The sequence below is a fragment of the Oncorhynchus keta genome, unplaced genomic scaffold (assembly GCF_023373465.1).
Source record: "Oncorhynchus keta strain PuntledgeMale-10-30-2019 unplaced genomic scaffold, Oket_V2 Un_scaffold_7810_pilon_pilon, whole genome shotgun sequence".
Taxonomy (NCBI): domain Eukaryota; kingdom Metazoa; phylum Chordata; class Actinopteri; order Salmoniformes; family Salmonidae; genus Oncorhynchus; species Oncorhynchus keta.
This window is the reverse complement of record NW_026290999.1, coordinates 68,817-90,272: the sequence shown is the minus strand read 5'-3', so window position 1 is coordinate 90,272 and position 21,456 is coordinate 68,817. Positions and strand designations below refer to the sequence as shown.

The window sequence follows — 21,456 nt, the reverse complement described above, 5'->3', positions numbered from 1 at the left end:
TGTCTCCCCAGTGGGTGGGCCTGTCTCCCCAGTGGGTGGGCCTGTCTCCCCAGTGGGTGGGCCTGTCTCCCCAGTGGGTGGGCCTGTCTCCCCAGTGGGTGGGCCTGTCTCCCCAGTGGGTGGGCCTGTCTCCCCAGTGGGTGGGCCTGTCTCCCCAGTGGGTGGGCCTGTCTCCCCAGTGGGTGGGCCTGTCTCCCCAGTGGGTCGCGTCTCCCCAGTGGGTGGGCCTGTCTCCCCAGTGGGTGGGCCTGTCTCCCCAGTGGGTGGGCCTGTCTCCCCAGTGGGTGGGCCTGTCTAGTATAGTGGGTGGGCCTGTCTCCCCAGTGGGATGGGCCTGTCTCCCCAGTGGCTGGGCCTGTCTCCCCAGTGGGTGGGCGCTGTCTCCCCAGTGGGTGGGCCTGTCTCCCCGGTGGGTGGGCCTGTCTGGTAGTGGGTGGGCCTGTCTCCGCAGTGGGTGGGCCTGTCTCCCCCCTGGTGGGTGGGCGCGTCTCCCCAGTGGGTGGGCCTGTCTCCCGGTGGGTGACCTGTCTCCGCAGTGGGTGGGCCTGTCTCCCCAGTGGGTGGGCAGCGGTATAGTATAGTGGTGACTGTCTCTCCGTGGGTGGGCCTGTCTCCGCAGTGGGTGGGCCTGTCTGGTGTTACCAGTAGTATATATAGTGACTGTCTCCCCAGTGGGTGGGCCTGTCTCCCCGGTGGGTGGGCCTGTCTCCGCAGTGGGTGGGCCTGGCTGCCAAGTGGCTGCACCCCTGCTCAGTCATGTGAAATCCATAGATTTGGGCCTCGTGAATTTACTTCAATTGGCTGATTTCCTCATATGATCTGTCACTCAGTAAAATGGTAGACATTGTTGCATGTTGCGGTTCTAGTTTTGTTCAGTGTAATATTGTTAGAATACTGCACAGCAACAGCCCCCGATGACAACCACCCTCACTGCTGCTAGTGTTCTGGTAGTCTTATAAGAGGTAGTACCGTACAGTGTTGGGGTCAGAGGTCAGGGTTAGTATTGCAGTATGGTATAGTATATATAGTGACTGTTATCTCTACTGTAGGATGGCTTCACCCCCTGGTGGTGGTGTTACAGTATGGTATAGTATATATAGTGACTGTTATCTCTACTGTAGGATGGCTTCACCCCCTGGCGGTGGTGTTACAGTATGGTATAGTATATATAGTGACTGTTATCTCTACTGTAGGATGGCTTCACCCCTGGTGGTGGTGTTACAGTATGGTATAGTATATATAGTGACTGTTATCTCTACTGTAGGATGGCTTCACCCCCTGGCGGTGGTGTTACAGTATGGTATAGTATATATAGTGACTGTTATCTCTACTGTAGGATGGCTTCACCCCCTGGTGGTGGTGTTACAGTATGGTATAGTATATATAGTGACTGTTATCTCTACTGTAGGATGGCTTCACCCCCTGGCGGTGGTGTTACAGTATGGTATAGTATATATAGTGACTGTTATCTCTACTGTAGGATGGCTTCACGCCCCTGGCGGTGGTGTTGCAGTATGGTATAGTATATATAGTGACTGTTATCTCTACTGTAGGATGGCTTCACGCCCCTGGCGGTGGCATTGCAGCAGGGACATGAACAGGTGGTCTCTCTGCTCCTGGAGAATGACACTAAAGGAAAGGTCCGGCTCCCGGCGCTCCACATCGCCGCGCGGAAGGACGACACCAAGGCTGCTGCCCTGCTGCTCCAGATCGACCACAACGCAGATGTCGAGTCCAAGGTACCACACAGACAGCGCACCAATCACTAGTCCTTTATCTGCACTCTGACCACAGGGCTATCCTAGGAATCAGGTTTAAGGAGTTAGCCAGGTAACTCAGAACGAACCTGCTCCAGGGCAGGCTAACTCAGGGCTAACTCCACTATCCTGCATTCAGAACTAACCTGCTCCAGGGCTAACTCAGGGCTAACCAGCTCCAGGGCAGGCTAACTCAGGGCTAACCTGCTCCAGGGCAGGCAAACTCAGGGCTAACCTGCTCCAGGGCAGGCTAACTCAAGGCTAACTCCACTATCCTGCATTCAGACCTAACCTGCTCCAGGGCACCTGCTCCAGGGCAGGCTAACTCAGGGCTAACTCCACTATCCTGCATTCAGAACAGGGCAGGCTAACTCAGGGCTAACCTGCTCCAGGGCAGGCTAACTCAGGGCTAACTCCACTATCCTGCTAACCTGCTCCAGGGCAGGCTAACTCAGGGCTAACCTCCACTATCCTGCATTCAGAACTAACCTGCTCCAGGGCAGGCTAACTCAGGGCTAACTCCACTATCCTGCATTCAGAACTAACCTGTTCCAGGGCTAGGGCTAACTCCACTATCCTGCATTCAGAACTAACCTGCTCCAGGGCAGGCTAACTCAGGGCTAACTCCACTATCCTGCATTCAGAACTAACCTGCTCCAGGGCAGGCTAACTCAGGGCTAACTCCACTATCCTGCATTCAGAACTAACCTGCTCCAGGGCAGGCTAACTCAGGGCTAACCTGCTCCAGGGAAGGCTAACTCAGGGCTAACTCCACTATCCTGCATTCAGAACTAACCTGCTCCAGGGCAGGCTAACTCAGGGCTAACTCCACTATCCTGCATTCAGAACTAACCTGCTCCAGGGCAGGCTAACTCAGGGCTAACTCCACTATCCTGAATTCAGAACTAACCTGCTCCAGGGCAGGCTAACTTAGGGCTAACCTGCTCCAGGGAAGGCTAACTTAGGGCTAACTCCACTATCCTGCATTCAGAACTAACCTGCTCCAGGGCAGGCTAACTCAGGGCTAACCTGCTCCAGGGCAGGCTAACTCAGGGCTAACTCCACTATCCTGAATTCAGAACTAACCTGCTCCAGGGCAGGCTAACTTAGGGCTAACCTGCTCCAGGGCAGGCTAACTTAGGGCTAACTCCATTTATCCTGAATGAAGTGTCTGAGCTAAATCAGATTCCCTCCTTCTCGCAAAGATTGCGTCATCATCCCCTTCATTTGAGGAAGAAAACAATATAAAATCAATCAAATGTATTTATAAAGCCCTTCTTACATCGGCTGATATCTCAAAGTGCTGTACAGAAACTCAGCCTAAAACCCTAAACAGGAAGCAATGCAGATGTAGAAGCACGGTGGCTAGGAAAAACTCCCTAGAAAGGCCAAAACCTAGGAAGAAACCTAGAGAGGAACCAGGCTATGTGGGGTGGCCAGTCCTCTTCTGGCTGTGCCGGGTGGAGATTATAACAGAACATGGCCAAGATGTTCAAATATTCATAGATGACCAGCAGGGTCAGATAATAATAATAATCACAGTGGTTGTAGAGGCTGCAACAGGTCAGCACCTCAGGAGTAAATGTATCTTAAAAATATTAAAATACCTATCAAACTATTTAGTCATTTATGTTGATTTATTCATATAACCTTTATTTAACTAGGCAAGTCAATTAAAAATATTAAAGTTATTTAAAATACCTATCAAACTATTTAGTCATTTATGTTGATTTATTCATATAACCTTTATTTAACTAGGCAAGTCAATTAAGCACAAATTGTTATTTACAATGACAGCCTACCGGGGAACAGCGGGTTAACAGCCTTGTTCAGGGGCAGAACGACAGATGTTTACCTTGTCAGCTTGGTGATTCAATCCAGCAACGTTTTGGTTAGTGGCCCAACACTCTAACCACTAGGCTACCTGCTGGTTAGTGGCCCAACACTCTAACCACTAGGCTACCTGCTGGTTAGTGGCCCAACACTCTAACCACTAGGCTACCTGCTGGTTAGTGGCCCAACACTCTAACCACTAGGCTACCTGCTGGTTAGTGGCCCAACACTCTAACCACTAGGCTACCTGCTGGTTAGTGGCCCAACACTCTAACCACTAGGCTACCTGCTGGTTAGTGGCCCAACGCTCTAACCACTAGGCTACCTGCTGGTTAGTGGCCCAACACTCTAACCACTAGGCTACCTGCTGGTTAGTGGCCCAACACTCTAACCACTAGGCTACCTGCTGGTTAGTGGCCCAACACTCTAACCACTAGGCTACCTGCTGGTTAGTGGCCCAACACTCTAACCACTAGGCTACCTGCTGGTTAGTGGCCCAACACTCTAACCACTAGGCTACCTGCTGGTTAGTGGCCCAACACTCTAACCACTAGGCTACCTGCTGGTTAGTGGCCCAACACTCTAACCACTAGGCTACCTGCTGGTTAGTGGCCCAACACTCTAACCACTAGGCTACCTGCTGGTTAGTGGCCCAACACTCTAACCACTAGGCTACCTGCTGGTTAGTGGCCCAACACTCTAACCACTAGGCTACCTGCTGGTTAGTGGCCCAACACTCTAACCACTAGGCTACCTGCTGGTTAGTGGCCCAACGCTCTAACCACTAGGCTACCTGCTGGTTAGTGGCCCAACGCTCTAACCACTAGGCTACCTGCTGGTTAGTGGCCCAACGCTCTAACCACTAGGCTACCTGCTGGTTAGTGGCCCAACGCTCTAACCACTAGGCTACCTGCTGGTTAGTGGCCCAACGCTCTAACCACTAGGCTACCTGCTGGTTAGTGGCCCAACGCTCTAACCACTAGGCTACCTGCCACCCCTAGCAATGACTGAATGCATTTGTAACTTTTGTATGACACATACAGTGATTGTGTTTTGTCCTATATTTATATTGTTTTTATTTTTAATCCCAGGCCTCCGTCCCCACAGGAGGCCTTTTGCCTTTTGGTAGGCCGTCATTGTAAATAAGAGTTTGTGTTTAATTGACTTGCCTAGTTAAATAAAGGTTAAATAAAATAAACACATTTACGATACGCTCTGGATAAGAGCGTCTGCTAAATGACTTAAATGTAAATGTAAATGATACAATTATTTTATTGATAGGAGTGGGATAAAAGGTGCTCAGTCATTAACGATAAGTAATGAAATAAAGACGTCTCTTCTGAAAGCCTATTTCACACCATAGAATGAAAACCTGTCACTCACCCATGGATTGATGTTTCAGCATCGTCTCAATGAAGAGTTCTGCATTCGACTCTCCATGTGTGACATGCACACGTAGTTACAAGCCTGAAGAGTTCTGCATTCGACTCTCCATGTGTGACATGCACACGTAGTTACAAGCCTGAAGAGTTCTGCATTCGACTCTCCATGTGTGACATGCACACGTAGTTACAAGCCTGAAGAGTTCTGCATTCGACTCTCCATGTGTGACATGCACACGTAGTTACAAGCCTGAAGAGTTCTGCATTCGACTCTCCATGTGTGACATGCACACGTAGTTACAAGCCTGAAGAGTTCTGCGTCTCCACTCTGCCATGTGTGACATGCACACGTAGTTACAAGCCTGAAGAGTTCTGCGTTCGACTCTCCATGTGTGACATGCACACGTAGTTACAAGCCTGAAGAGTTCTGCACACGTTTACAAGCCTGAAGAGTTCTCCATGTGTGACATGCACACGTAGTTACAAGCCTGAAGAGTTCTGCATTCGACTCTCCATGTGTGACATGCACACGTAGTTACAAGCCTGAAGAGTTCTGCATTCGACTCTCCATGTGTGACATGCACACGTAGTTACAAGCCTGAAGAGTTCTGCGTTCGACTCTCCATGTGTGACATGCACACGTAGTTACAAGCCTGAAGAGTTCTGCGTTCGACTCTCCATGTGTGACATGCACACGTAGTTACAAGCCTGAAGAGTTCTGCGTTCGACTCTCCATGTGTGACATGCACACGTAGTTACAAGCCTGAAGAGTTCTGCGTTCGACTCTCCATGTGTGACATGCACACGTAGTTACAAGCCTGAAGAGTTCTGCATTCGACTCTCCATGTGTGACATGCACACGTAGTTACAAGCCTGAAGAGTTCTGCATTCGACTCTCCATGTGTGACATGCACACGTAGTTACAAGCCTGAAGAGTTCTGCATTCGACTCTCCATGTGTGACATGCACACGTAGTTACAAGCCTGAAGAGTTCTGCGTTCGACTCTCCATGTGTGACATGCACACGTAGTTACAAGCCTGAAGAGTTCTGCGTTCGACTCTCCATGTGTGACATGCACACGTAGTTACAAGCCTGAATGCACACGTAGTTACGAGTTCTGCGTTCGACTCCATCCATGTTACAAGCCTGAAGAGTGACATGCACACGTAGTTACAAGCCTGAAGAGTTCTGCGTTCGACTCTCCATGTGTGACATGCACACGTAGTTACAAGCCTGAAGAGTTCTGCGTTCGACTCTCCATGTGTGACATGCACACGTAGTTACAAGCCTGAAGAGTTCTGCGTTCGACTCTCCATGTGTGACATGCACACGTAGTTACAAGCCTGAAGAGTTCTGCGTTCGACTCTCCATGTGTGACATGCACACGTAGTTACAAGCCTGAAGAGTTCTGCGTTCGACTCTCCATGTGTGACATGACATGCACTGCGTTCGACGTGTGACATAGTTACAAGCCTGAAGAGTTCTGCGTTCGACTCTCCATGTGTGACATGCACACGTAGTTACAAGCCTGAAGAGTTCTGCGTTCGACTCTCCATGTGTGACATGGTAGTTACAAGCCTGAAGAGTTCTGCATTCGACTCTCCATGTGTGACATAGTAGTTACAAGCCTGCTACAGTTAGAATCAGGCGGACAAGCAATATCCACCGTCGAAGCCCGACCTAGAACGTGAAGCTAACTGAAGCTGGTTAGCTTTAGAAAACCCTGAGTAGATATAGCTTTCTTCATAGGATACCACCTCACTGTGGTTGTTGTGGATGTAGTTATTGTGAACTTGAAGGTGCAGAGTTCTGATGTTACAGTATAATTTGACTCTGTAGATGTTCTATAATATCAGTATGCTGACAAAAGTAGTACCCTGTGTTACTGTGTTCATGTCTGTGGTGTTAATGTTGTGTACCTGACTGTTATCCTGACTGTTATGTTGTTATCGTGACTCTTCCCACCATCGTACAGCATGGTGCAGCCATAGTGTCGTTGTGATGCACTAACCTCCCATTCTCTCCTCTCTTCACCTCTCGCTGGTGTTGCTCTCCCTAGATGATGGTGAATAGGACCACAGAGGTATATTTGGATCTCCTCTACACACTCAACACTCACAGCCCACCACCTCACACCCTGCTGCTAACTGCTGCTGCCTCATCTCTCCTCCCTGTTCCTGCATTGCTTCTTCTGTTATTTTATTTACTGTCTGTCTTGATGCTTTCCAGAAGGGACTAGAAAGTAGCATGACCTCTGACCTCGATGTACTGACAACATGGACTGAGGGTCTCTACAGCTGAGGGGCTGGCTTCCTTTATCCAGTCTCATAAAACCCTTAAGAACTTGGTTAGCATGATGTTAGAGTTGGTTAACATGATGTTAGAGCTGGTTAGCATAATGTTAGAGTTAGTTAGAGCTGGTTAGCATGATGTTAGAGTTGGTTAACACTTGAAGTGCCAATGGCCACTGACATTTAATTTTGTCAATAAAAGATATCCCCCCTCCATACACATGCTTAGCAGATGTTTTTGCGGGTGTAGCATAATGCTTGTGTTTCTAGCTCCAACAGTGCAGTAATATCTAACAAGTAATATCTAACAATACACACAATCTATAGTAAAGGAATGGAATTAAGAATATTTACATATTTGGACGAGCAATGTCAGAGCGGCATAGACTAAGATACAGTAGAATAGGATAGAATACAGTATATACATATGAGATGAGTAATGCAACATATGTAAACATTATTAAAGTGACTAGTGTTCCGTGATTTCTAGTCTATGTATATAGGCAGCAGCCTCTAATGTGCTAGTGATGGCTATTGAACAGTCTGATGGCCATGAGATAGAAGCTGTTTTGTTAGTTTTTTCGGTCTCAGCTTTGATGCACCTGTACTGACCTGGCCTTCTGGATGATAGCAGGGTGAACAGGCAGTGGCTCAGGTGGTTGTTGTCCTTGATGATCTTTTTGGCTTTCCTGTGACATCGGGTGCTGTAGGTGTCCTGGAGGGCAGGTATCTTGCCCCCGGTGATGCGCTGGGAAGGCCGCACCACCCTCTGGAGAGCCCTGTGGTTGCAGGCGGTACAGTTGCCATACCAGGCGGTGATACAGCCTGACAGGATGCTCTCAATTGTGCATCTGTAAAATTCTGTGAGGATTTTAGGTGCCAAGCCACATTTCTTCAGCCTCCTGAAATTGAAGAGGCGCTGTTGCGCCTTCTTCACCATACTGTCTGTGTGGGTGGTCCATTTCAGTTTGTCAGTGATGTGTACGCCGAGGAACTTAAAACTTTCCACCTTGTCCACTGCAGTCCCGTCGATGTGGATAGGGGGCTGCTCCCTCTGCTGTTTCCTGAAGTCCATGATCAGCCGCTTTGTTTTGTGGATGTTTGGTGGGAGGTTGTTTTCCTGACACCACACTCCGAGTGAACTCACCTCCTCTCTGTAGGCTGTCTCGTCATTCTGGGTAAACAAGCCCACTACTGTTGTGTCGTCTGCAAACTTGATGATTGAGTTGGAGGCGTGAGTGGCCACGCAGTCATGGGTGAACAGGGAGTACAGGTGGGGATTGAGCATGCATCCTTGTGGGGCCCCTGTGTTGAGGATCAGCGATGAGGAGGTGTTGTTTCCTACATTCACCAGCTGGGGGCAGCATGTCAGTAAGTCCAGGACCCAGTTGCATAGGGCAGGGTTCAGACCCAGGGCCTTGAGCTTAATGATGAACTTGGAGGGTACTATGGTGTTGAATGCTGAGCTGTAGTCAATGAACAGCATTCTTACATAGATATTCCTCTTGTCCAGATGGGATAGGGCAGTGTGCAGTGTGGTGGCGATTGGATTGTCTTTGGATCTATTGGGATGGTAAGCAAATTGAAGTGGGTCTAGGGTGTCAGGTAAGGTAAAGGTGATATGATCCTTGAGTAATCTCTCATGATGACAGAAGGTGGTGGACATCTTGAAGCATATGGGGACAACAGACTGGGATAGGGAGAGATTGAATATGTCGGTAACACTCCAGCCAGCTGGTCTGCGCATTCTCTGAGGACGTGGCTAGGGATGCCGTCTGGGCCGGCAGCCATGCGAGTGTTAACACGCTTAAATGTCTCACTCACGTCGGCCACAGAGAATGAGAGCCCACAGTTCTTGGTAGTGGGCCGTGTCAGTGGCACTGTGTTATCCTCAAAGCGGGCGAAGAAGGTGTTTAGCTTGTCCCGGAAGCAAGACGTCAGTGTCCGCGATGTGTCTGGTTTTCCCGTGATTGTCTGTAGACCCTGCCACATAGGTCTCGTGTCTGAGCCGTTGAAATGAGACTCCACTTTGTCTCTATACTGACGTTTTGCCTGTTTGATTGCCTTACGGAGGAAATAACTACACTGTTTCTATTCGGCCATATTCCCAGGCACCTTGTCATGATTAAATGCGATGGTTCGCGCTTTCAGTTCTCCTCTCCTCTAAAACAAGGCCAGGGTAAGTGCTAGTTAGAGTTTGTTAGCATGATGTTAGAGCTGGTTAACATGATGTTAGACCTGGTTAGAGCTGGTTAGCATAATGTTAGAGTTAGTTAGAGCTGGTTAACATGATGTTAGAGTTGACTCGAGCTCCAAAACAAGGCCAGGGTAAGACTCCTCTAAAACTATGCCAGGGTAAGACTCCTCTAAAACAAGGCCAGGGTAAGACTCCTCTAAAACAAGGCCAGGGTAAGACTCCTCTAAAACAAGGCCAGGGTAAGCGCTGGTTAGAGTTTGTTAGCATGATGTTAGAGCTGGTTAACATGATGTTAGACCTGGTTAACGTGATGTTAGAGCTGGTTAGAGCTGGTTAGCATAATGTTAGAGTTAGTTAGAGCTGGTTAACATGATGTTAGAGTTGGCTAGAGCTGGTTAACATGATGTCAGAGTTGGTTTGAGCTGGTTAACATGAGGTTAGAGTTGGTTAGCGTGGTGTTAGAGTTGGTTAACGTGATGTTAGAGTTGGTTAGCCTGATGTTAGAGTTGGTTAACATGATGTTAGAGTTGGTTAGAGCTGGTTAACATGATGTTAGAGTTGGTTAGCGTGATGTTAGAGTTGGTTAGCATGATGTTAGAGTTGGTTAGCGTGATGTTAGAGTTGGTTAGCGTGATGTTAGAGTTGTTTACCGTGATGTTAGAGTTGGTTAGCATGATGTTAGAGTTGGTTAATGTGATGTTAGAGTTGGTCCAATGCCGCTCTGACAAATCCTGTATGTATATATGCTTAATCCATTCCTGACTTAGATTTTGAGAATATGATATTACTTGTTAGATATTACTGCACTGTCGCTCTAGAAGCAAAAGCATTTCACTACACCTGCAATAACATCTGTATGTGGCCAATAAAATTAGACTTGATTTGGTTAACATGATGTTAGAGTTGGTTAGCCATTATGTTAGAGTTGGTTAGAGTTGGTTAGCATGATGTTAGAGTTGCTTAACATGATGTTAGAGTTGGTTAGCCATGATGTTAGAGTTGGTTAGCATGATGTTAGAGTTGGTTAACATGATGTTAGAGTTGGTTAACATGATGTTAGAGTTGGTTAGCCATGATGTTAGAGTTGGTTAGCATGATGTTAGAGTTGGTTAACATGATGTTAGAGTTGGTTAGCCATGATTTTAGAGTTGGTTAACATGATGTTAGAGTTGGTTAGCATGATGTTAGAGTTGGTTAACATGATGCTAGAGTTGGTTAGCATGATGTTAGAGCTGATTAGCATGATGTTAGAGTTGATTAGCATGATGTTAGAGTTGTTTAGCATGATGTTACAGTTGGTTAGCATGATGTTAGAGTTGATTAGCATGATGTTAGAGTTGGTTAGCATGATGTTACAGTTGGTTAGCATGATGTTAGAGTTGATTAGCATGATGTTAGAGTTGGTTAACATGATGCTAGAGTTGGTTAGCATGATGTTAGAGCTGATTAGCATGATGTTAGAGTTGGTTAGCCACAATGTTAGAGTTGGGGATGGTGATGATGCAGTAAGTTTGTCTCCTGGCCTCTGTGTCAGCACCACAGGCTGAGTTCTGTGATGAGGTACTGTAAGACACCATTAGACCCCAGGAAGACTAGCGGTTGCCAAGGTGCCAGCTAATGTGGATCCAAATAAAGAATAAAGGAAGCTATCCTCCAGCAGCAGAGACCCAGTCCACTAGTCCCTCTCAGTGGGTGTCTCTGCCTTAACATCCCCAGGCTTGTGCATGACTCTAACCCAGGCAGGAGAACTCTAACCCAGGCACCCTGAGGCAGGCAGGTGTCGGTCAGCAGAAAGCCCTAGTGATGGCTGCAGCATCAACAGTCCTCTACTCTAAATGTGTGTATGCTGCTTTTTCTGTTCCCCAACAGCGAACACAGCTAACAGGCCTACTGTAGATCACAGTTCCACCCAGCACTACTGTAGTGTATAGTCAAGTACAACATCTGCTCCAGACAACTTGAAGTTCACAACTGATGAACTAAAACTCTATGGAGGAACCATAGACTAGTGGTCGTTTCTACCATATTTCATATACCAGTCATTTACTTTAAAATCAGTGAAGGGAAGTGAACAAGCGCACACTTTGGGAGGAAGTAGATCATTGGGCTGTAGGAAGGGTCTGCAGTGTGTCTGATCAAAGAGCAGTCCCATCTGGCTATGACGGTGTGAGAGGCTGCTCTGATTGGTTGTGTTGTGACTGAGTGCTGATGTCATGATGTGTCTGTTTTCTAGAGTGGCTTTACTCCGCTGCACATTGCTGCTCACTATGGCAACATCAACGTGGCAACGCTCCTCCTCAACCGCGGCGCTGCCGTGGACTTCAAGGCCAGGGTAAGACTCCTCTAAACCAAGGCCAGGGTAAGACTCCTCTAAAACAAGGCCAGGGTAAGACTCCTCTAAACCAAGGCCAGGGTAAGACTCCTCTAAACCAAGGCCAGGGTAAGACTCCTCTAAACCAAGGCCAGGGTAAGACTCCTCTAAACCAAGGCCAGGGTAAGACTCCTCTAAACCAAGGCCAGGGTAAGACTCCTCTAAACCAAGGCCAGGGTAAGACTCCTCTAAACCAAGGCCAGGGTAAGACTCCTCTAAACCAAGGCCAAGGGTAAGACTCCTCTAAACCAAGGCCAAACCAAGGGGGTAAGACTCCTCTAAACCAAGGCCAGGGTAAGACTCCTCTAAACCAAGGCCAGGGTAAGACTCCTCTAAACCAAGGCCAGGGTAAGACTCCTCTAAACCAAGGCCAGGGTAAGACTCCTCCAAGGCCAGGGTAAACCAAGGCCAGGGTAAGACTCCTCTAAACCAAGGCCAGGGTAAGACTCCTCTAAACCAAGGCCAGGGTAAGACTCCTCTAAACCAAGGCCAGGGTAAGACTCCTCTAAACCAAGGCCAGGGTAAGACTCCTCTAAACCAAGGCCAGGGTAAGACTCCTCTAAACCAAGGCCAGGGTAAGACTCCTCTAAACCAAGGCCAGGGTAAGACTCCTCTAAACCAAGGCCAGGGTAAGACTCCTCTAAACCAAGGCCAGGGTAAGACTCCTCTAAACCAAGGCCAGGGTAAGACTCCTCTAAACCAAGGCCAGGGTAAGACTCCTCTAAACCAAGGCCAGGGTAAGACTCCTCTAAACCAAGGCCAGGGTAAGACTCCTCTAAACCAAGGCCAGGGTAAGACTCCTCTAAACCAAGGCCAGGGTAAGACTCCTCTAAACCAAGGCCAGGGTAAGACTCCTCTAAACCAAGGCCAGGGTAAGACTCCTCTAAACCAAGGCCAGGGTAAGACTCCTCTAAACCAAGGCCAGGGTAAGACTCCTCTAAACTCAAACCAAGGCCAGGGTAAGACTCCTCTAAACCAAGGCCAGGGTAAGACTCCTCCAAGGCCAGGGTAAACCAAGGCCAGGGTAAGACTCCTCTAAACCAAGGCCAGGGTAAGACTCCTCTAAACCAAGGCCAGGGTAAGACTCCTCTAAACCAAGGCCAGGGTAAGACTCCTCTAAACCAAGGCCAGGGTAAGACTCCTCTAAACCAAGGCCAGGGTAAGACTCCTCTAAACCAAGGCCAGGGTAAGACTCCTCTAAACCAAGGCCAGGGTAAGACTCCTCTCTAAACCAAGGCCAGGGTAAGACTCCTCTAAACCAAGGCCAGGGTAAGACTCCTCTAAACCAAGGCCAGGGTAAGACTCCTCCAAGGCCAGGGTAAACCAAGGCCAGGGTAAGACTCCTCTAAACCAAGGCCAGGGTAAGACTCCTCTAAACCAAGGCCAGGGTAAGACTCCTCTAAACCAAGGCCAGGGTAAGACTCCTCTAAACCAAGGCCAGGGTAAGACTCCTCTAAACCAAGGCCAGGGTAAGACTCCTCTAAACCAAGGCCAGGGTAAGACTCCTCTAAACCAAGGCCAGGGTAAGACTCCTCTAAACCAAGGCCAGGGTAAGACTCCTCTAAACCAAGGCCAGGGTAAGACTCCTCTAAACCAAGGCCAGGGTAAGACTCCTCTAAAGGGTAAGACTCCTCTAAACCAAGGCCAGGGTAAGACTCCTCTAAACCAAGGCCAGGGTAAGACTCCTCTAAACCAAGGCCAGGGTAAGACTCCTCTAAACCAAGGCCAGGGTAAGACTCCTCTAAACCAAGGCCAGGGTAAGACTCCTCTAAACCAAGGCCAGGGTAAGACTCCTCTAAACCAAGGCCAGGGTAAGACTCCTCTAAACCAAGGCCAGGGTAAGACTCCTCTAAACCAAGGCCAGGGTAAGACTCCTCTAAACCAAGGCCAGGGTAAGACTCCTCTAAACCAAGGCCAGGGTAAGACTCCTCTAAACCAAGGCCAGGGTAAGACTCCTCTAAACCAAGGCCAGGGTAAGACTCCTCTAAACCAAGGCCAGGGTAAGACTCCTCTAAACCAAGGCCAGGGTAAGACTCCTCTAAACCAAGGCCAGGGTAAGACTCCTCTAAACCAAGGCCAGGGTAAGACTCCTCTAAACCAAGGCCAGGGTAAGACCAAACCAAGGGTAAGACTCCTCTAAACCAAGGCCAGGGTAAGACTCCTCTAAACCAAGGCCAGGGTAAGACTCCTCTAAACCAAGGCCAGGGTAAGACTCCTCTAAACCAAGGCCAGGGTAAGACTCCTCTAAACAAGGCCAGGGTAAGACTCCTCTAAACCAAGGCCAGGGTAAGACTCCTCTAAACCAAGGCCAGGGTAAGACTCCTCTAAACCAAGGCCAGGGTAAGACTCCTCTAAACCAAGGCCAGGGTAAGACTCCTCTAAACCAAGGCCAGGGTAAGACTCCTCTAAACCAAGGCCAGGGTAAGACTCCTCTAAACCAAGGCCAGGGTAAGACTCCTCTAAACCAAGGCCAGGGTAAGACTCCTCTAAACCAAGGCCAGGGTAAGACTCCTCTAAACCAAGGCCAAACCAAGGCCAGGTAAGACTCCTCTAAACCAAGGCCAGGGTAAGACTCCTCTAAACCAAGGCCAGGGTAAGACTCCTCTAAACCAAGGCCAGGGTAAGACTCCTCTAAACCAAGGCCAGGGTAAGACTCCTCTAAACCAAGGCCAGGGTAAGACTCCTCTAAACCAAGGCCAGGGTAAGACTCCTCTAAACCAAGGCCAGGGTAAGACTCCTCTAAACCAAGGCCAGGGTAAGACTCCTCTAAACCAAGGCCAGGGTAAGACTCCTCTAAACCAAGGCCAGGGTAAGACTCCTCTAAACCAAGGCCAGGGTAAGACTCCTCTAAACCAAGGCCAGGGTAAGACTCCTCTAAACCAAGGCCAGGGTAAGACTCCTCTAAACCAAGGCCAGGGTAAGACTCCTCTAAACCAAGGCCAGGGTAAGACTCCTCTAAACCAAGGCCAGGGTAAGACTCCTCTAAACCAAGGCCAGGGTAAGACTCCTCTAAACCAAGGCCAGGGTAAGACTCCTCTAAACCAAGGCCAGGGTAAGACTCCTCTAAACCAAGGCCAGGGTAAGACTCCTCTAAACCAAGGCCAGGGTAAGACTCCTCTAAACCAAGGCCAGGGTAAGACTCCTCTAAACCAAGGCCAGGGTAAGACTCCTCTAAGGGTAAGACTCCTCTAAACCAAGGCCAGGGTAAGACTCCTCTAAACCAAGGCCAGGGTAAGACTCCTCTAAACCAAGGCCAGGGTAAGACTCCTCTAAACCAAGGCCAGGGTAAGACTCCTCTAAACCAAGGCCAGGGTAAGACTCCTCTAAACCAAGGCCAGGGTAAGACTCCTCTAAACCAAGGCCAGGGTAAGACTCCTCTAAACCAAGGCCAGGGTAAGACTCCTCTAAACCAAGGCCAGGGTAAGACTCCTCTAAACCAAGGCCAGGGTAAGACTCCTCTAAACCAAGGCCAGGGTAAGACTCCTCTAAACCAAGGCCAGGGTAAGACTCCTCTAAACCAAGGCCAGGGTAAGACTCCTCTAAACCAAGGCCAGGGTAAGACTCCTCTAAAACAAGGCCAGGGTAAGACTCCTCTAAACCAAGGCCAGGGTAAGACTCCTCTAAACCAAGGCCAGGGTAAGACTCCTCTAAACCAAGGCCAGGGTAAGACTCCTCTAAACCAAGGCCAGGGTAAGACTCTAAACCAAGGCCAGGGTAAGACTCCTCTAAACCAAGGCCAGGGTAAGACTCCTCTAAACCAAGGCCAGGGTAAGACTCCTCTAAAACAAGGCCAGGGTAAGACTCCTCTAAAACAAGGCCAGGGTAAGACTCCTCTAAACCAAGGCCAGGGACTAAAACAACTCCTCTAAACCAAGGCCAGGGTAAGACTCCTCTAAAACAAGGCCAGGGTAAGACTCCTCTAAAACAAGGCCAGGGTAAGACTCCTCTAAACCAAGGCCAGGGTAAGACTCCTCTAAAACAAGGCCAGGGTAAGACTCCTCTAAAACAAGGCCAGGGTAAGACTCCTCTAGAACTAGGCCAGGGTAAGACTCCTCTAAAACAAGGCCAGGGTAAGACTCCTCTAAAACTAGGCCAGGGTAAGACTCCTCTAAAACAAGGCCAGGGTAAGACTCCTCTAAAACTAGGCCAGGGTAAGACTCCTCTAAAACAAGGCCAGGGTAAGACTCCTCTAAAACAAGGCCAGGGTAAGACTCCTCTAAAACAAGGCCAGGGTAAGACTCCTCTAAAACAAGGCCAGGGTAAGACTCCTCTAAACCAAGGCCAGGGTAAGACTCCTCTAAAACAAGGCCAGGGTAAGACTCCTCTAAAACAAGGCCAGGGTAAGACTCCTCTAAAACAAGGCCAGGGTAAGACTCCTCTAAAACAAGGCCAGGGTAAGACTCCTCTAAACAAGGCCAGGGTACGACTCCTCTAAAACAAGGCCAGGGTAAGACTCCTCTAAACCAAGGCCAGGGTAAGACTCCTCTAAAACAAGGCCAGGGTAAGACTCCTCTAAAACAAGGCCAGGGTAAGACTCCTCTAAACAAGGCCAGGGTAAGACTCCTCTAAAACAAGGCCAGGGTAAGACTCCTCTAAAACAAGGCCAGGGTAAGACTCCTCTAAAACAAGGCCAGGGTAAGACTCCTCTAAACAAGGCCAGGGTAAGACTCCTCTAAAACTAGGCCAGGGTAAGACTCCTCTAAAACAAGGCCAGGGTAAGACTCCTCTAAAACAAGGCCAGGGTAAGACTCCTCTAAAACAAGGCCAGGGTAAGACTCCTCTAAAACAAGGCCAGGGTAAGACTCCTCTAAAACAAGGCCAGGGTAAGACTCCTCTAAAACAAGGCCAGGGTAAGACTCCTCTAAACAAGGCCAGGGTAAGACTCCTCTAAAACTAGGCCAGGGTAAGACTCCTCTAAACCAAGGCCAGGGTAAGACTCCTCTAAAACAAGGCCAGGGTAAGACTCCTCTAAAACAAGGCCAGGGTAAGACTCCTCTAAACCAAGGCCAGGGTAAGACTCCTCTAAACCAAGGCCAGGGTAAGACTCCTCTAAACCAAGGCCAGGGTAAGACTCCTCTAAAACAAGGCCAGGGTAAGACTCCTCTAAAACAAGGCCAGGGTAAGACTCCTCTAAACCAAGGCCAGGGTAAGACTCCTCTAAAACAAGGCCAGGGTAAGACTCCTCTAAACCAAGGCCAGGGTAAGACTCCTCTAAAACAAGGCCAGGGTAAGACTCCTCTAAACCAAGGCCAGGGTAAGACTCCTCTAAACCAAGGCCAGGGTAAGACTCCTCTAAACCAAGGCCAGGGTAAGACTCCTCTAAACCAAGGCCAGGGTAAGACTCCTCTAAACCAAGGCCAGGGTAAGACTCCTCTAAACCAAGACCAGGGTAAGACTCCTAAACCAAGGCCAGGGTAAGACTCCTCTAAACCAAGGCCAGGGTAAGACTCCTCTAAAACAAGGCCAGGGTAAGACTCCTCTAAACCAAGGCCAGGGTAAGACTCCTCTAAACCAAGGCCAGGGTAAGACTCCTCTAAACCAAGGCCAGGGTAAGACTCCTCTAAACCAAGGCCAGGGTAAGACTCCTCTAAACCAAGGCCAGGGTAAGACTCCTCTAAACCAAGGCCAGGGTAAGACTCCTCTAAACCAAGGCCAGGGTAAGACTCCTCTAAACTCCAGGGTAAGACTCCTCTAAACCAAGGCCAGGGTAAGACTCCTCTAAACCAAGGCCAGGGTAAGACTCCTCTAAACCAAGGCCAGGGTAAGACTCCTCTAAACCAAGGCCAGGGTAAGACTCCTCTAAACCAAGGCCAGGGTAAGACTCCTCTAAACCAAGGCCAGGGTAAGACTCCTCTAAACCAAGGCCAGGGTAAGACTCCTCTAAACCAAGGCCAGGGTAAGACTCCTCTAAACCAAGGCCAGGGTAAGACTCCTCTAAACCAAGGCCAGGGTAAGACTCCTCTAAACCAAGGCCAGGGTAAGACTCCTCTAAACCAAGGCCAGGGTAAGACTCCTCTAAACCAAGGCCAGGGTAAGACTCCTCTAAACCAAGGCCAGGGTAAGACTCCTCTAAACCAAGGCCAGGGTAAGACTCCTCTAAACAAGGCCAGGGTAAGACTCCTCTAAACCAAGGCCAGGGTAAGACTCCTCTAAACCAAGGCCAGGGTAAGACTCCTCTAAACCAAGGCCAGGGTAAGACTCCTCTAAACCAAGGCCAGGGTAAGACTCCTCTAAACCAAGGCCAGGGTAAGACTCCTCTAAAACAAGGCCAGGGTAAGACTCCTCTAAACCAAGGCCAGGGTAAGACTCCTCTAAACCAAGGCCAGGGTAAGACTCCTCTAAACCAAGGCCAGGGTAAGACTCCTCTAAACCAAGGCCAGGGTAAGACTCCTCTAAACCAAGGCCAGGGTAAGACTCCTCTAAAACAAGGCCAGGGTAAGACTCCTCTAAACCAAGGCCAGGGTAAGACTCCTCTAAAACAAGGCCAGGGTAAGACTCCTCTAAAACAAGGCCAGGGTAAGACTCCTCTAAAACAAGGCCAGGGTAAGACTCCTCTAAACCAAGGCCAGGGTAAGACTCCTCTAAAACAAGGCCAGGGTAAGACTCCTCTAAAACAAGGCCAGGGTAAGACTCCTCTAAAACAAGGCCAGGGTAAGACTCCTCTAAAACCAAGGCCAGGGTAAGACTCCTCTAAAACAAGGCCAGGGTAAGACTCCTCTAAAACAAGGCCAGGGTAAGACTCCTCTAAAACAAGGCCAGGGTAAGACTCCTCTAAACCAAGGCCAGGGTAAGACTCCTCTAAACCAAGGCCAGGGTAAGACTCCTCTAAAACAAGGCCAGGGTAAGACTCCTCTAAAACAAGGCCAGGGTAAGACTCCTCTAAACCAAGGCCAGGGTAAGACTCCTCTAAACCAAGGCCAGGGTAAGACTCCTCTAAACCAAGGCCAGGGTAAGACTCCTCTAAACCAAGGCCAGGGTAAGACTCCTCTAAACCAAGGCCAGGGTAAGACTCCTCTAAACCAAGGCCAGGGTAAGACTCCTCTAAACCAAGGCCAGGGTAAGACTCCTCTAAAACTATGGCCAGGGTAAGACTCCTCTAAAACAAGGCCAGGGTAAGACTCCTCTAAACCAAGGCCAGGGTAAGACTCCTCTAAACCAAGGCCAGGGTAAGACTCCTCAAGGCCAGGGTAAGACTCCTCTAAAACAAGGCCAGGGTAAGACTCCTCTAAAACAAGGCCAGGGTAAGACTCCTCTAAACCAAGGCCAGGGTAAGACTCCTCTAAACCAAGGCCAGGGTAAGACTCCTCTAAACCAAGGCCAGGGTAAGACTCCTCTAAACCAAGGCCAGGGTAAGACTCCTCTAAACCAAGGCCAGGGTAAGACTCCTCTAAACCAAGGCCAGGGTAAGACTCCTCTAAAACAAGGCCAGGGTAAGACTCCTCTAAACCAAGGCCAGGGTAAGACTCCTCTAAACCAAGGCCAGGGTAAGACTCCTCTAAACCAAGGCCAGGGTAAGACTCCTCTAAAACAAGGCCAGGGTAAGACTCCTCTAAAACAAGGCCAGGGTAAGACTCCTCTAAACCAAGGCCAGGGTAAGACTCCTCTAAACCAAGGCCAAGGACTCCTCTAAACCAAGGCCAGGGTAAGACTCCTCTAAACCAAGGCCAGGGTAAGACTCCTCTAAAACAAGGCCAGGGTAAGACTCCTCTAAACCAAGGCCAGGGTAAGACTCCTCTAAAACAAGGCCAGGGTAAGACTCCTCTAAACCAAGGCCAGGGTAAGACTCCTCTAAACCAAGGCCAGGGTAAGACTCCTCTAAACCAAGGCCAGGGAAGACTCCTCTAAACCAAGGCCAGGGTAAGACTCCTCTAAACCAAGGCCAGGGTAAGACTCCTCTAAACCAAGGCCAGGGTAAGACTCCTCTAAAACAAGGCCAGGGTAAGACTCCTCTAAACCAAGGCCAGGGTAAGACTCCTCTAAACCAAGGCCAGGGTAAGACTCCTCTAAACCAAGGCCAGGGTAAGACTCCTCTAAACCAAGGCCAGGGTAAGACTCCTCTAAAACAAGGCCAGGGTAAGACTCCTCTAAAACAAGGCCAGGGTAAGACTCCTCTAAAACAAGGCCAGGGTAAGACTCCTCTAAACCAAGGCCAGGGTAAGACTCCTCTAAACCAAGGCCAGGGTAAGACTCCTCTAAACCAAGGCCAGGGTAAGACTCCTCTAAAACAAGGCCAGGGTAAGACTCCTCTAAACCAAGGCCAGGGTAAGACTCCTCTTAAACTAGGCCAGGGTAAGACTCCTCTAAACCAAGGCCAGGGTAAGACTCCTCTAAACCAAGGCCAGGGTAAGACTCCTCTAAACCAAGGCCAGGGTAAGACTCCTCTAAACCAAGGCCAGGGTAAGACTCCTCTAAACCAAGGCCAGGGTAAGACTCCTCTAAACCAAGGCCAGGGTAAGACTCCTCTAAACCAAGGCCAGGGTAAGACTCCTCTAAACCAAGGCCAGGGTAAGACTCCTCTAAACCAAGGCCAGGGTAAGACTCCTCTAAAACAAGGCCAGGGTAAGACTCCTCTAAACCAAGGCCAGGGTAAGACTCCTCTAAACCAAGGCCAGGGTAAGACTCCTCTAAAACAAGGCCAGGGTAAGACTCCTCTAAACCAAGGCCAGGGTAAGACTCCTCTAAACCAAGGCCAGGGTAAGACTCCTCTAAACCAAGGCCAGGGTAAGACTCCTCTAAACCAAGGCCAGGGTAAGACTCCTCTAAACCAAGGCCAGGGTAAGACTCCTCTAAAACAAGGCCAGGGTAAGACTCCTCTAAACCAAGGCCAGGGTAAGACTCCTCTAAAACAAGGCCAGGGTAAGACTCCTCTAAACCAAGGCCAGGGTAAGACTCCTCTAAACCAAGGCCAGGGTAAGACTCCTCTAAACCAAGGCCAGGGTAAGACTCCTCTAAACCAAGGCCAGGGTAAGACTCCTCTAAACCAAGGCCAGGGTAAGACTCCTCTAAACCAAGGCCAGGGTAAGACTCCTCTAAACCAAGGCCAGGGTAAGACTCCTCTAAACCAAGGCCAGGGTAAGACTCCTCTAAACCAAGGCCAGGGTAAGACTCCTCTAAACCAAGGCCAGGGTAAGACTCCTCTAAAACAAGGCCAGGGTAAGACTCCTCTAAAAGGCCAGGGTAAGACTCCTCTAAACCAAGGCCAGGGTAAGACTCCTCTAAACCAAGGCCAGGGTAAGACTCCTCTAAAACAAGGCCAGGGTAAGACTCCTCTAAACCAAGGCCAGGGTAAGACTCCTCTAAAACAAGGCCAGGGTAAGACTCCTCTAAAACAAGGCCAGGGTAAGACTCCTCTAAAACAAGGCCAGGGTAAGACTCCTCTAAAACAAGGCCAGGGTAAGACTCCTCTAAAACAAGGCCAGGGTAAGACTCCTCTAAACCAAGGCCAGGGTAAGACTCCTCTAAAACAAGGCCAGGGTAAGACTCCTCTAAACCAAGGCCAGGGTAAGACTCCTCTAAACCAAGGCCAGGGTAAGACTCCTCTAAACCAAGGCCAGGGTAAGACTCCTCTAAAACAAGGCCAGGGTAAGACTCCTCTAAAACAAGGCCAGGGTAAGACTCCTCTAA

The 21,456-nt window shown here is 49.3% G+C and overlaps 1 protein-coding gene and 1 long non-coding RNA gene across 2 annotated transcripts in view; one reads left to right on the top strand and one right to left on the bottom strand.

Annotated features, from left to right (window-relative positions):
* The window catches only part of LOC118383297 (ankyrin-3-like), a 180,319-nt gene that overhangs the window by 92,553 nt on the left and 66,310 nt on the right, over positions 1-21,456 (top strand). Inside the window, exons 9-11 of the mRNA XM_052517420.1 lie at positions 1,554-1,739; positions 7,033-7,056; positions 11,695-11,793. Of these exons, the coding sequence (XP_052373380.1) occupies positions 1,554-1,739; positions 7,033-7,056; positions 11,695-11,793 (309 nt within the window). The remainder of the gene's footprint in view (positions 1-1,553; positions 1,740-7,032; positions 7,057-11,694; positions 11,794-21,456) is intronic.
* LOC127929541 (uncharacterized) lies at positions 2,226-2,642 on the bottom strand. Its single transcript, XR_008135091.1, has 3 exons — positions 2,528-2,642; positions 2,352-2,496; positions 2,226-2,303 (listed from the first exon to the last, which is right to left on the bottom strand). It is a non-coding gene; the product is annotated as an uncharacterized LOC127929541 (long non-coding RNA).